A 15013-nucleotide genomic window follows, 5' to 3' on the forward strand; every position below is an offset into this window, starting at 1 on the left:
GCACGCACCTCGCTCTGCTCCTGCTCTGTGACACAGGTTCCAACCTTCCTGTCCATGCCCTGGGGCACACCTGCTCCCACACCACCACAGGCCTGAAATGAAAGAGGTTTTCAGACTCAGGTTATCAGGTGGTAACCAATAACGCAGGGTCTTACGTACACCAGATACTTGGGATATGTGTGTTGATTTGTTATCATTTCAAATACATGTATTGAGTGCCTACATCACACCAGGTGCTACTGTAAATGCCGCAGGCTTCAGCTGTGAACCATACAGCCCTACAAAGATCACTGCCCTCGGAGATTACGTGCTAGTTGGGTGAGACAAATGAACACATAATATATGTTAGTTTGCCAAGTGGGGATAATGGCTGTAGAGAAAAATAAACAGGGAAGAGGAAGAGGCAGTAGCTGACAGGACTGACTCACTGAGAAAGTGGTGTCTAAGCAAAGACTGAAAATGAGAAGAAAGGGAGTCATGCAGGTGTCCGGAGACAGCATTCCACAGAGAGAGAAAGGGTGAGGAGAATGTGCAAAGAATTCAGGGCATGCCTGGAGTGTCTGAGGAACAGTAAGGAGGCCACTGCAGCCAGATCAGAGTATGTGAGAGAAAGAGCAGCAGGTGATGGGGTCCATCAGAAGTAATGGGGGCCAGGTCATGTACACACAGAGCCACAGACCATTGTGGTTGCCAGTGAGGGGGTCAAGTGGAGATCGGAATTCTAAGTCAGAGGAGAGGGAAAGGAGTCTGGCTTGACCAATTGATGGAAAACTGGAGAAGAATCAAGAGTGTGGACAAGGCAAAAGAGGAGGGGATGAAAAACTGAGAATCCAGATCTGAGGAAAGTGGAGACAAGAAAATCAGTGGCTAGCACTGCCCTGTCAGAGGCTCATGGTGCTGTCATCAAAGTATTCACGATCCACTCTTCCTTCCATCATTTATCCAGCCATCCAACCATCCATTCATTTATCCAACCATCTCTCCTCCATCCATCCCCTTTCCTTCCCTCCTTTTATTCTCCTATCCATCTATCCCTCCCTCCTCCTTAGCTCTCTCCCCCATGCATCTCTCTATCCATCCATCCATCCATCCATCCATCCATTCAGCCATTTACCCATCCCTCCATTCATCTGTCCCTGATCCTTCCCTTCATTCTTTCCTGCATCCCTTCATCCATCTGTCTCTTTATCCACTCATCCTTCTTTTTTTCTCCCTTAATCTATGCCTCTATCTTTATCTATCCATCATCCATTTGTCTATCTAGCCCTCCATCTATCCATTCATCCCTCTCTTTATTCATCCACCATCATCCATCTACCCATCCCTCCATTCATTTACAAATAGTATTGAAGATCTTCTGAATGCCTGGCACTGTACTAGGCACTGGGGATGCAAACATAAAAAGACATGATTGGCTGGGCACGGTGGCTCACACCTGTAATCCCAGCACTTTGGGAGGCTAAGGCGGGCAGATTGCTTGAGCTCAGGAGTTTGATACCAGCCTAGGCAACATGAAAAAACTCCATCTCTACAAAAAATCCAAAAATTAGCCCGGTGTGGCGATGTGCACCTGTAGTCCCAGCTACTCTGGAAGCCTGAGCATGGGAGGTGGAGGTTGCAGTGAGCCTAGATAGTGCTACTATACTCCAACCTGGGTGACAGAGTGAGACCCTGTCTCAGAAAAAAAAAAGAAAGACATGATCACTACTCTCACAGATCTTATAATCTAGTAGGAGAGAGAGACACACACAGAGAGAGATACAGAGAGAGAGAGAGAGAGAGAGACAGCTGGCAACATAATGTAGCGGCTAAGAGTTTGAGCTTCTGAGACAAAAGCCAGACTTCAAATTCCATCTGTGTTTCTTCCTCCCTTCTTCAGAAGCACCTTATCATCTCTATATTCTCATCTGTGAGATGGGAATGATAATGCCTAGCTCATAGGATGATCAGATGAGATAATACATGGAGAGATTAGCACCATGCCTGGAAATGTTAGGTTTATCATTACACAGGGGGTTAACAGGGAGTGTGAGAAGTGCAAAAGTAGGTTTCTTATACACAGTGCTGAGGGCTCTGGATATGCAGCCTAGAAAAAAATATATGAGACCAAGGGGCCCATATGGCTACTGAGTACTCTAAATTGAAGGTGCCTGCCATTGGGACCAAACACTAGTACTTGAAGCAAGAAAACATCATTCCAAGGCTACACTTCTATTCCTGTCATCATTTGCTTGGTGTGGTAGAAGAGTCATGGTTAAGGCTTTGAAGTAAAACAGATGGGGATTAAAAATCAGTCCTACCACTTACTACTTGTGTGACTTTGGCAAGTTATGTATCTGATCTGAGCTGTAAGTTTTTCGTCTTTAAAATAGAGATAATATTATCTTCTTTTGATGGTTAGTATGAAGATCAAATGGAAAATTTATGTAAAGTGCTTAGCACAATACCTGGAACATAATAAGCATTCAATAAATGGGCAGCTATGATTATTAATGTTAATCACAGTAGTAAAGAGCCAGATATTTTCTTAGTTATCTTACTGCTGTAAAATGAGGAAGCTGGACTAGATAGTGTCTAGTTTTTGTTTTGTTTTGTTTTGTTTTGTTTTTACACCAAAATTATATGGCCACTGGCCTTAACTAATGGGGAGAAGTGGAGAGGAAATGTAACCCTCTGTAAGGGTTAAACGCTTGCAGAGTCCAGCCTAGTTCCCATAACCCAGTGGGGGCCTTGTCAGGAGGAAACTGCTGATTCCTGCCTGCTTCTGAGCAAGAGGAAAGAGGAAGATGACACTCTTCTCTGCTCCAGCGCAGAGAGACAAGCCTGGGCTAGTTACAAAAGGACAGGAAAGGCACTGGGAGAGAGGTGACAGTGAATGGGGCTGGGACCTTAGAGTAGAGAGCCCCTTGCCTCCACCCCTTCAGCACCGCACCCTTCTGGTGCAGGGGCTGCAAGAGGAATGGCCCCTTAAAGATCCCGACAGTCCAAAGGACTAAGACCCGGGGACCCAGAAATATTTTGGTGGCCTTAGAGGGGAATAAGGATAAATGAAAGAAGCTGTGGTCCCAGAGCTTGATTTTAACATGACTGTGGAATAACATGGAAATCTCAGATCAAAAATTTGAGCTCTGATCCCAGAAAAGGGAGGAAGAAGGGGGCTATCACTCATTGAATAGCAACTATGTCCTAAAGGTTAAGCTTGGCAATTTAACTGTTATCTCACTTGTTCCTCACAATGACCCCATAAAGCAAGAGTTATCACCCCCATTTTACAGATTAAAAAAACAAAGGCTCACAAAGACTAAGCAAGTTGCTCAGATCTCCACAGCTATAAGTGATAAAGTGGGGATTTGAATTTAGTTGGTCTATATTACTTCTTAGTCCAGGCTCTTTCTATGTTGCCCTTCTGTTTCCAAGGAAAGCCATACACCAAGCTCTCAACCATTGGAGCAAAAGTAAAGGCACATCAGGTGTTTGGAAATATCTGACAATATATTGAAAAAGAACTTGAAGAGAAAAGAAATTCTAGCCAATCCTAAGGGCTTAGGCTGAGAATAAATCTTTTTTTTTTTTTTTTAAATAGTTCTGGAGATTCTAGAATCAATAAGATGGTAGCAAAATCCAGAATTACTAGGTTTTTGCTTCTGTGTCATTTCTCAAAGGCTGACTTGGGCTATGCCTGTGCCCAGACTCTGTGGCCTTACCAGCCCTGCAGAAACTGGAAAAGAAATGGAAGCCATGAAATTAAGGACTTCTAGAGCTCAAAGAAAGCTTGACAATCACCTGGTCCAATACTTTTACTTTACAGATGAGAAAACTGAGGCTGAGACAGGGTACATGACATATGAAGGTCACACAGCTGGTTTCAGTAGAGAAAGGACTAAAATCTGGATCACTTTCTTCTTAGCCAGGGCAGTAGCTGCCTGGAGTGTAGGGATGAGATGAGGAAGAGAAGTACAAAATGTAAAATGTGTAGCTGATAACTCTGACCAGCCTTTCTAGGGAGCTAGAATTCCCATGGTTGGCTCCAGTGATGTGCTGGTAAATATTAAATAACTGGCTCTGTGCAGACAGGGGAGGGAAAGGAAAGCTCTGGTTTGTAGCCCCTGCCAATTGCCATGGTATAAATACACCTATCCTGGCTGATTTCAAGCATCATGGGATGTCACTTAATGCACAGTTATCCCCTGTGAGCTGGCTTCAGCACACCACAGTTTCACTACCTTCCAGAGAAACTCATTCCTTCTGCTCTGTGACGCTCCATATTATCCCAGGTTCAAAAGTCATCTTAACCTAAAAATTTGTTTTCTTTCCTGAAGAATATACACACACGAGTGCAGCACCATCATTCCTACCAGTAGCAGGAGCAGCAGCTCTCTACAAAACACTACAGAACCACAAAAAATGAGCCTCTGCTCCCTTTGGGACTGAGAAGAGAAAGGAAGGGAAGTCCTTGGTTTAAAAAAAAAAAAAAATCACATGCCATAACTTATAAACCAATTATTCCAAAGAAATGAGGCTGTCAACGAGTGATGATGTGTCAGCCTGCTCTTCCCTGGTGAGGGTGAGAGGAGGCTGAAGGGAGCAGGGGGGCAGGCTGCTCTGCTGCTTTCTATGATTCCTACGACAGCCATTTCCTTCCTCCTCTGGGATGCCTTCGCAGACCCAGAAGGAACAGCTGCCACAGGACGCGGGGCTCTTTCTGGCCCAGAGCCTGCAGCCTTTGCCACAGGATTCCACATTGTGCCATTAACTGGGGCATGTCAGAGCATCCATGCTGGCCCAGCCCCGTGCTGAGCACTGTGTACAGAATGCAAACCCTTCAGCAGCTCCTGCCTCAGGAAGCATTACAGTCTTTGTCTTTCATTCTTTTTTAGATGAGAGACCTAAGATCTTGAGATCTTAGAAATCATCAATTTAACGTTACCTTCAACAGCCCTACAGGAGGACCCTACTGGTCCAAGTTTTCACAACCAGTTAGTGGCAGAACAGGGAGTAGAATCAAGATCTTCCTACTTTCTTTCCAGCAATTCTTTTTTTTTTATTTTTTTGAGATGGAGTCTGTCGCCCAGGCTGGAGTGCAGTGGCACGATCTCAGCTCACTGCAACCTCCGCCTCCCGGGTTTCACACGATTCTCTTGCCTCAGCCTCCCAAATAGCTGGGATTACAGGCACACACCACCATGCCTGGCTAATTTTTTGTATTTTTGGTAGAGACGGGATTTCACTATGTTGGCCAGATTGGTCTCAAACTCCTGACCTCGTGATCTACCCGCCTTGGCCTCCTAAAGTGCTGGGATAACAGGCATGAGCCACCGTGCCCGGTCACAGTTTTTTTTTTTCACTTGCTCAAGGTGATCTTTCAAATGTGCTCCGGTCACTCCTGACAGACACATTATGGAGCCACACCACCACTCTCCTTAAAGGCTGGAAATACAAAGGACACCACCTCCAGAATTCTCTCTTAATTATATTTACCCAAACATTGTTGAAGATCTATAATGCACAATAGTGGAAATAGCTGGACAACTTAACACAAATCTTTTGCATGCATTATTTCATTTATTCCTTCACGGTTCTATCAGAAAGGTGGGCAGGTATTATTCCAAAGGAAGAAACTGAGGCATATGTAGATTAACTTTTCCAAAGTATAAGGTACTGTCCAATATTGTTATGACACTTCCGATCTCTTTCCAGTATGGAAAGATAGTAGGGAGCTAGAATTCCCATGGTTGGCTCCAGTGAGGTGCTGGTAAATATTAAACAACTGGATAGTTGAATGGCCTAAAATTTCTTATGCCCAAAGTGAGACCCTACAGCCCAAGAAACAAACAAGAAACCCTCTCTGGGCTGGTAGAAATCCTGTAATGTTGCCTTTAGACTGATTATCCACTGAAGGAACTCTTGTCTGAAATAGAAAGATCCCCACAGAATGCCATGGTCCTGAGGGACATTAACATAAATAGAAAGTGGGTTCAGGCACTTAGCTTGACAAATTGATCCTGGTACTCCTGGCAGAAAGGTAGATGCAGGTGACTCCAGGTAAGTGGAAGGTTGCTGCCTGTTCTTTCGTCTGGCTTCATAAGAACCAACATGGAATTTGTGGGTGAGCTGGTGAGAAGATTTTGTCTGCAGCATGTGTTAGGGCCCCTGAACTCCCACGTCTCCCTCTCTGAGGCCTGGCGTCCTAAGACTGGAAGTTGGGGATATGGGTTGTGTAGAGACTCCGCCAGGCCTCCACTGTTACTCACCCCAATTCCTTCCCCTTTTCTCCAGCCTGTCCCCATCGACGATAACTTCTGTGGACTGGACATCAACCAGCCACTGGGAGGCTCAACTCCAGTGGAGGGCCTGACCCTGTACACCACCAGCCGGGACCGCATGACCTCTGTGGCCTCCTACGTTTACAACGGCTACAGCGTGGTTTTTGTGGGGACTAAGAGTGGCAAGCTGAAAAAGGTAAGAGTCTAGGAGCTCAGATGCCCCAATGCCATTTAGCTCCTCCGCAGAAAGTCCCTCTTGGAAGGTAGCTATTGGTGGAGATTTAACTACAGGCAACTTCATTTTCTTGGGGAATGAAGGTGAAATGGGGAGGTAAGAAGGGGTTAATTTTGTGACTTAGCTTCTAACTACTTCCTCTGGCCATCAGTCATTGGGTATGTAAGGAATGCAAGCATGTTTCAATATTTCCTAAACTTTAAGAAAAAACTTTAAGAAGGTACATACATCTGCAAAAGCAAAAAAACAAACAAACAAACAAAAAATTACTCTTCATTCCCAAATCAAGCAAAACTAAGTTTTTGATTACGTACATTATAAATCTCCAACATCACAAATCCCTCCCTAGGACCTGTCAAGTTGATTATACTGGTCTTTGTTGAATTCAGAGAAGTTGGTTGAAGCAGATTGCTGGTCCCAATTCTAAGACCTGGGGCAAACGGTGGGTGCTGCTCTCTGATGGTATATGATGCCTGAAGAAAATGCCATTCTCCAGTCTTCCCTTTTCCTGCAATCACAGTCTCTTCCCTTCCCAGCTCCCCACCCAGATGTGAGCTGCCAGGTGGAAGTAGACATTTTACCTTGTGCCTCCTTGGGCACTTCTGCCAGCTGGAGGGCACAGGCTGTCTGGGGCTGGCAGCATGGGAGGCCTCTTGTGCAGCAAGCTGAAGCCAACAGCTTGTGCCTGCTTGTCTAGTGCCTAGGGTGCAGAGAGGGTGCACAATCTGGTTCATTATATGGGATTAGAGCAGCCACATTCTTTCCGGTCTCAGCTAATCCCCTTTTCCCAAGCTTACCCTCCTGCCACCTTTCCTTGGTCCCAGCACCTTTGGATCAAGGAACATGCAAGACCTCACTGCCTCTCACCCTTTGATGTTGACATCACCCTGGAGCTGTTTCCTTTAATCCATTTAGAGCCTTGGGAGGGATGCTGTTTGGAAATGTGGAAGGAGGGTAACCTGGAATGAGCCCAAGGAAGAATTTCCATGTTCTGCTTGTTCTGAATTACTGCCAGGGGAGGTGAGAAGAACTGGTCTGGGTTCACCTAGCAGTGCTAAACCCTCCAGGCTTCTTCTGGTTCCCATGATACCAAAGACATTTAACCATTTCCTCACTTGCTGTAGAGGTTCCTACATGTTCCTCTTCTGTGCCCTCCACTCTGCCTGGGACTAGAGACCCTAGCTTGGCTTTTCGGCCCATGGAAGAGAGAAAGAATGTGGTCCTTGTGTTTGCTTTTCCAAAATGGGAAGGGAAGGAGTTGCTCTGTGAAATTCTGCTAAGATTTAAAAGTGGCTTCTACCAGGAAGCAGTTTGGCTTGGAACCCTGAGGCTAGTTACTTCCCTGCTCAGCCAGGGTCACCACATCCAGCTGGACAAATTGTGCCTGGCCTAGGGGGATTGTGTTAAGGAGCCTAGTGGGAGTTGAAATCCAGCCTGAGCTCTCCATGTCACATGATGTACCCTGTGGTATAAACATCTGCCCAGTGGGCCTTCTCTTACTAAGTCATCTGGCCATAGGGACCACCTTTTCCTAAATGGCACACAGGCTCTCTAAGGGCCAGCAGAAGCCACACAGGCTGGTGTGAGCACCTTTCCCCCACCTTCAGTCACTGCTCCAGGTCATGTGTGTCATTCTGTCTCCTTGATTCTCTTGAAAGTTCCATGAAAGGCAGGTGTCATGCTTTTTGGACTATTCCCTTCTTCCCCTTTAATCCCCTCACCAAGTGTTCACTCATGGGATAGGCTTCAAAACTGCTTTGAAAAATAGAACCGTTCTTTAAGGAACCTTAGAGAGTGCCTGGCCCAATACCCTCATTATTTGACTGAGGAAATAATGAGAGAGAAACTGAGGTCCAGAGAAGAAAATTGACTTGCCTAAGCATAGAGATCTAAGACAAGTTGCTTCTTGCCTTGACACCAAATTTGGCACCATTTTTACTTAAAGAAGCAGCTCTAGAGCCCAGGGAGGGAGACTGAGAACGATCTTCAGGTCCAGGCTTGCTACAGAGGTCAGCTAGGAGCTAGTGCTTTCACTCTCTTCAGATCTAGATGTGAATTAAGGAATCAGTGTATAATGAATGGATGGATGAGAAGTGAATAAAGGAAAAGGGACCCAACCAGACACAAAGGGACCTTGAGTTGCCTTTCCCTATATCTCCATGCATCGCGCACAGCATACACCAGGGACTGCTTGGCATCTTTCCAAGTCACACACCTGAGTTGGCCAAGTTCTCCTGGCCTTATTAAAACCCTGACGGACAAGTTGCTGTGGAGACAAGTCAGCAGGTTCAAGGGCAAAGCTGGGGGCGTGGTTACCCACAGCTTGTTCTGACCTGTGAGTTGGCTGCTGCTTCTCACTCTTTGCTTGGCCTTTCTTTGGCAGTTTCTATGAGCTCATGACACCCCTCCTTCCTCCTCTGTGCAGCTCACCCTTCTCTCCCACCCACGCTGCTTTGAGGTACTTGACATTCATATCCAGGCCCCTGCTGGCCTCCCATCTACCAGCTTACTTGTTCCCACCCCTCTCCAGAGAAATAACCCATGAAGAATTTATGGAATGTCCCCAGGAAACCCTACTATGGTCCAGGCCCCATAGCTCTTTCAACACAGGAAGGAAAATAAAGAAAAAAATAGCTAAGAGTTTGGAAAGGGAAGGGAAGGCGGGTGCGTCAGAACTACTCACTTCTCCCGGCGTCTGTCAGGCTGTCCAGCCCTCATTTACTGTGGCCTGTAGAAACAGGATGTCCCTGTGTATGGAAGTTTAGAGGAAGCAGAGACTTGCTAGAAGCGATAGGACCGCAGGGCACTCTTATGTGCTGTGTCACATAGCTGCTTATACACTGCTGCCTGCAAGATGCATAGAGAGCACCCTAGACAAGACCACTGCCTTCTGAGCTACAAACAAGTGGAAGGAACAGACAGAATAAGGTTAAGTCCCCAAAACCTGTATGTGAGGATGGGCGTGGTGGCTCACGCCTGTAATCCCAGCACTTTGGGAGGCCAAGGCAGGTGGATCAGCTGAGGTCAGGAGCTTGAGACCAGCCTGGCCAACATGGTGAAACCTCGTCTCTACTAAAAATACAAAAATTAGCTGGGCATGGTGGCACCTGCCTGTAGTCCCACCCCCTCGGGAGGCTGAGAGGGGAGAATCACTTGGACCCAGGAGATGGAGGTTACAGTGAGCCAAGATCATGCTACTGCACTCCAGCCTGGGCAACAGAGTGAGACTCCATCTCAAAAACAAAACAAAACAAAACAACAACAAAAAAACAGGAGTTTGAGACCAGCCTGACCAATGTGGTGAAATCCTATCTTTACTAAAACTCTGAAAATTAGCCGGGCATGGTGGCACACACCTGTAATCCCAGCTACTCAGGAGGCTGAGGCAGGAGAATTGCTTGAACCTGGGAGGTGGAGGTTGCAGTGAGCCTAGACTGTGCCACTGTACTCTAGCCTGGGTGACAGGGCAAGACTCTGTCCCCCCTCTCCCCCCCAAAAAACCATATGTGCAATGCTTGCATAAGCTAAGGGTCAGTGCATTGCAGGTGATAAGAAGACATGCAGAGATTCACCATAAGGGTGGAATAATTCAAACGAAACAGCAACTGTAGTGTGATCAGTCTACAAGGCTTTACTGAAAAGGAAGATTACCAGGGTCTGCTTATAGACTAGATGAGACAGATGAAGTGATGAGTTGGGGGAGAGAAGGGCATACTAGACCTTGGGTGCCACACTGAGAAGGTACAAAGCACATGCAATGAAGGTCCAACATGCAGAGGAGCTTGGAAGACCTGGACAGATAAGAGGGGAGGGAGAGCCCCTGTGAGACTTTAAGCACTAAGGAGATCAAGCGAAAAGGATCTTGGGATTTTAGCGAACCGTGAGGTTGACATGAGCCAACTGTGTGATATATTGCTTTAACAAAGTTAGTCTTCATCATGATAATAGAAGAACAGCTTCTGTGTCACGAGACATAGTGACTCCACTTTACCTTGAAGATAACATCACAAGAGGGTGTTAAGCAAACTCAAGTGCCAGATAAACAGGAGCTGAACGGATGTGGGAATCATGCTATGTGAAGGGGAAAAGAGTGAATAAAGCAGGACATAGAACAGCTGTCTTTAGATAACATAATTTACTGAGCACTTATTATATGTCACATGCTATTGAAGAGCTTTATATCTGTTAACTCATTTACTCTTTTACTCTATGAGGTAGGTGCTATCACCTCCATTTTAAAGATGAGGAAATGGAGGCCAAGAAAGATTAAAAAATAATAATAAAGCCACACAGTAAATAAAATGGCAGAGCTAGGACTAGAGCCGTGATTATCTGGTTTTACAATCTGTCGGCTTATCCATTAAGCTATGGAAGATGAATTAGGCTTACTCAGTGTGACCCCAGAGGGCAGAATGGGGCCACTGGGTAGGCGTTACAGCACAGCAACTTTCTCCTTCATATAAGGAAAACGTTTTTTACAGCCAGACTGTCCCAGGATGGAAAGAGCTGACTCAGGAGGGAATGAGGTCCTAGTCAGTGGAAATATGCAAGCAGAGACTGGATGGTCACCAACCAGGGGTGCTGCCAAGGGGACCCCTGCATCAGATCTCAGGGTCTTTTCAATGATGCTGCCACTATTTCTCTGGCTCTGTCAGCAAAGCGTGCGATGAAGGAGTATGGACTGAGGCAGAGAAGAGGAGCAGAAAAAGGAAGACCAAGGACCCCTGGGTGTGGACTTTGGAATGAGGCTAGTTTTGAGCCTGCCCTCAGAGTAGCAGAAAGTCCCTCATGGTCAGGTGGGAGGGGCTCGGCACAGACACGGCAAAGCCTGGCCAGGATGATGAGGATAGGCAGGCCTGGGGCCAGGTGTAGGGGAGGGAAAAGCAGGTTATCCTGGGGCCCAGGTCCAGTTCCTCAAGACAGCATCCCTCCTGGTTAAGAATAGGCAGTGAGAGTCCAGATGATACAGACTGAGTGGGAGCACCAAAGCAGATGGAGGAAGAGTGGCAACAGGAACTGGAAACTCATTTTACATGATTTTCCAGGTTTCAGGGCAGAGACAGGTGGCAAATCAAGCTCATGTCGTGGGGCAAAAGAGGGAGGATGTCAAGCTGAGCAAGTGAAAGATGCCAGGACAATGGAAGGAAGGACTATCTTGGGTTCAGGGTGAAGTTCCTTTGGTTTCTTCCTTCCATTTGCAGCTGTTAAACTGCCACCTCAGCCCAGGTTTCACATCCCTGCAGGGCTCCTCACAGAAGCTGGAGGGTAGTGTTTTGCTGGGGCTCTCTAGCCTCTCAGTCCCAGGGACCTTAAACAACAGCAGATGCGGCTGGCTCTCTTCTCCATCCCCATCAGAAACCTCTTTTGCTGCTCAAACATTGTGACATGTCCTTTACCCTGTCCCTTCAACCACTGTGCATGGCACCCTCCTAGACCCCACAGCATCTGGCAAGGGAGCAGCTGCTAAGGTGTCTACCTCCCTTGAGATTCACAGATCCTTGAGGTCAGGGACCTTCCTTTCCACACTCATCACCCCATCCCAACTGCCAGATACACATTAGGTGCTCATGAAAGTGATCTCAAATGTACTGGGTGCCTGTTCTATGCTAGACATCTATTTGTACTGATTGAAATAGAATCAGACACCAACAGTGACTCCTGTTGTGGTTGGTTGCAAAGGAAGGAAGGTATGATGTGTTGGGTAGGTCGGTGCTGGGAGGAGGAGGGTTGGCATGGCAGTGGCATGAGAAGTAAAGGAAACAGGACAACTTCTGGTGGGTAACAGGAAAGGAGTTTGTTTTCTGGTTAACAACATCTGGAAGAGGGTGGGGTGGTAATCTCAGAAATGTTGGCTAGAAGAAGGGGACAGCATTTACTGTTGCCTGGAGGGCCCCAGAATAGTACAGACAGCCATCTGCTTCACCTGGATCAGATGCAGGCTTGTGTATAGCAGGGAAGCAGGCAAGAATGCCCAGGGAACCACTGCTTCCTCCACCAGTCTCTGTCTGTATGACTCCTGGAATGTTTTTGCAAATCCCCAGAGACTTTCCAAGCTCTGGGGAGGGCCCCAGCCTATTCTGGCACTACCTTCTTTCCCATTAGCTAATGGTGGCCGATGAAGTGTCTGTGAAATTCTTAAAGGAAAATTCTTTCTGCCTCTCCCTAAGGGACATACCAACCCAAGGTCTCCAATCCCTGGCCCACAGGAAGCCCTGACGTCCCAATTCTATTCTTCTCTTTGTAATCACACAAACGATTTACTAAGCAAAGCCAGGAAAACTGTGAGCTTCTTGCAGTAGCAGCTTAGGCGTTGGAAAGAATCCATCAGGAGCACCAAAGTATTAACTCTCCTCAGCCCCGGGGTTAGTACTTGGTTATTTGATAACACTGACTGTTTATAAGATACGCTTCCATGGTTCTTTTCATCTTCCTCAAATATTTCAACTGAGGGTACTGATCGCCCCTGCATTTTTACCCCATTTTACAGATGTAGGAAACCGAGCTGTAGCGATACTAAATGTCTTGCCCAAGGTTATATGCTCACCCCCACCCTCCAATGCCAATATTGACATTGGCGTTTAGACTTTCTCCCCAAACACACTAACCTGTTACTTGGCGCTCTCGTGGGGTGGAGTTGCCTTGGCGGACGGAAGGCCAAGTTGGATGAAAAGCTGAGAAACATGCCTTTCTCTCTGTGCCAGCCCCACCAAACAATAGCCACTCATTCCTCTGAGTGGAAATGATTCACTTGTCTCTCTGTATGAACCCTTGATTAAGTAAACAGCAGGAGCTGCAGGTCCACATCTAAGAGACTTAGTGGCTCTCCTGGGACCTGAGACCGCCCATCCGATACCCTAACTCTCCCAAGTGTCTCAGCAATGCTGGACACTGGGGTGGTGGGGAGTAGAGACCCTCTCCCCTTCCTCAGAGCCTGCATGGAAGGGGTGGGGTGGTGGTTCAGGGAGCTCACCACCACATCCCTAGTAATGAGTTTGGCTCCCTGCCCGGGCTCCCGCCGCCAAGCTTGCTGTTTGTTTTGTTGTTTTATAGGCCTCTTGGGTCCCCAGAACTGGTCTTCTGAAAGCTGGGAAAGGCTGCATTTGGTTGGCACAAGAAAGGGGCATATTTACAGAATGCCCCAGTCCCACCCCCCTCGACACACACACTCCGGCCAGCACATCTCCTTGCTTGACCATGGCAGGTGTAGACAGGCGATGTCAGCTCTACCCAGAGCCCCAGCAGACTCCAGGGAAGGAGGTCCTGATCTCCCAGAGTCATTCTGAAAGGGGAGAAACTAAAGACACTTTATTTTTTGTACTTTTTTGTGTAGTTTCTAATATACTTCAATCTTGGACAATTCTTGTATGAGGCATCAGGCTGTGTATTCAGCTGACTGTTTTGCAGTCTTAACAGTGAGCTCCTGCAGCTCAGGGCTTTATTGCAGAGCAGGTGAAACACAGAAAACTGTGTTTTGGGGACAGGGGGGATGGGTGTAATGATTCAAACTTGCAGAATCCAGGTGACCTAAATAGGCTATGCAAAATTTTCAAGAGGCCAAGGTGCTGGTGTTTACAGAGGTCCTGTCTTTAGGAAAATACAGACCCTTCTACGCCATTAATCCTTGCCTGTCTGTGGATTTGGAACATGGACATAGATCTCTAAGTTGGAAGGGACTTACAAAGACCACCTGGTCCACTCTCCTACCTTCAAGTAGGGACCAATTTGCATAACAAAGAGTATAGGGGCTTAGGAGAGATCCAGTCCTGACTCCATCCTACTAGCTGTGTGACCTCTGAGCTTTAATTTCCTCAATGTAAAATGAGGACAAGTCTGGTACCTGCATCATAAGATTACAGTAAGGATTAAATGACATAATTCATTATTGACCTGATATTTATTGAATATGTACTGTGTGCCAGGAGCTTGGTATAAAGCAGTAGAAAACAAAACTGTCAAAATGCCTGCCCTGCTCAGGTATGGTGGCTCACACCTGTAATCCCAGCACTTTGGGAGGCCGAGGCTATCTCATCACCTGAGGTCAGGAGTTCGAGACCAGCCTGGCCAACATGGTGAAACTCTATCTCTACTAAAAATACAAAAAGTATCTGGGCATGGTGGTGTGTGCCTGTAATCTCAGCTACTCAGGAGGCTAAGGTGGGGGAATCGCTTGAACTTAGGAGGCAGAGGTTGCAGTGAGCCCAGATTGCGCCACTGCACTCCAGGCTAGGGGACAGAGAGAGACTCCATCTCAAAAAGAAAAAAAAAAAAATGCTTGCCCTGATGGAAATTATGTCTTAATGTGGGAAGTCAGACAAACAACATAAGTAAGCACAATATATAGTATGTTTAGTGGGTGATAAGTGCTAATGAAAAAAATAGATTACAAAGAAATAATTCATGGAAGGGATAGAGTGCAGAGCTTGGGCACATGGGCATATGTGCACTTAAATATTGCTACAATTGTGACTTAACTTGTGAACCTCTATTTTTTTTTTTCCTGTGGAGTGGGGTAGTA

At 46.6% G+C, this 15013-nt stretch overlaps 1 protein-coding gene across 1 annotated transcript in view; it reads left to right on the top strand.

The window, feature by feature from the left end:
- The window catches only part of PLXNA2 (plexin A2), a 222350-nt gene that overhangs the window by 27138 nt on the left and 180199 nt on the right, over window positions 1–15013 (top strand). Inside the window, exon 3 of the mRNA XM_007988604.3 lies at window positions 6277–6459. Coding sequence (XP_007986795.2) covers window positions 6277–6459 — 183 coding nt within the window. The remainder of the gene's footprint in view (window positions 1–6276; window positions 6460–15013) is intronic.

The sequence above is a fragment of the Chlorocebus sabaeus genome, chromosome 25 (assembly GCF_047675955.1).
Source record: "Chlorocebus sabaeus isolate Y175 chromosome 25, mChlSab1.0.hap1, whole genome shotgun sequence".
Lineage (NCBI taxonomy): Eukaryota > Metazoa > Chordata > Mammalia > Primates > Cercopithecidae > Chlorocebus > Chlorocebus sabaeus.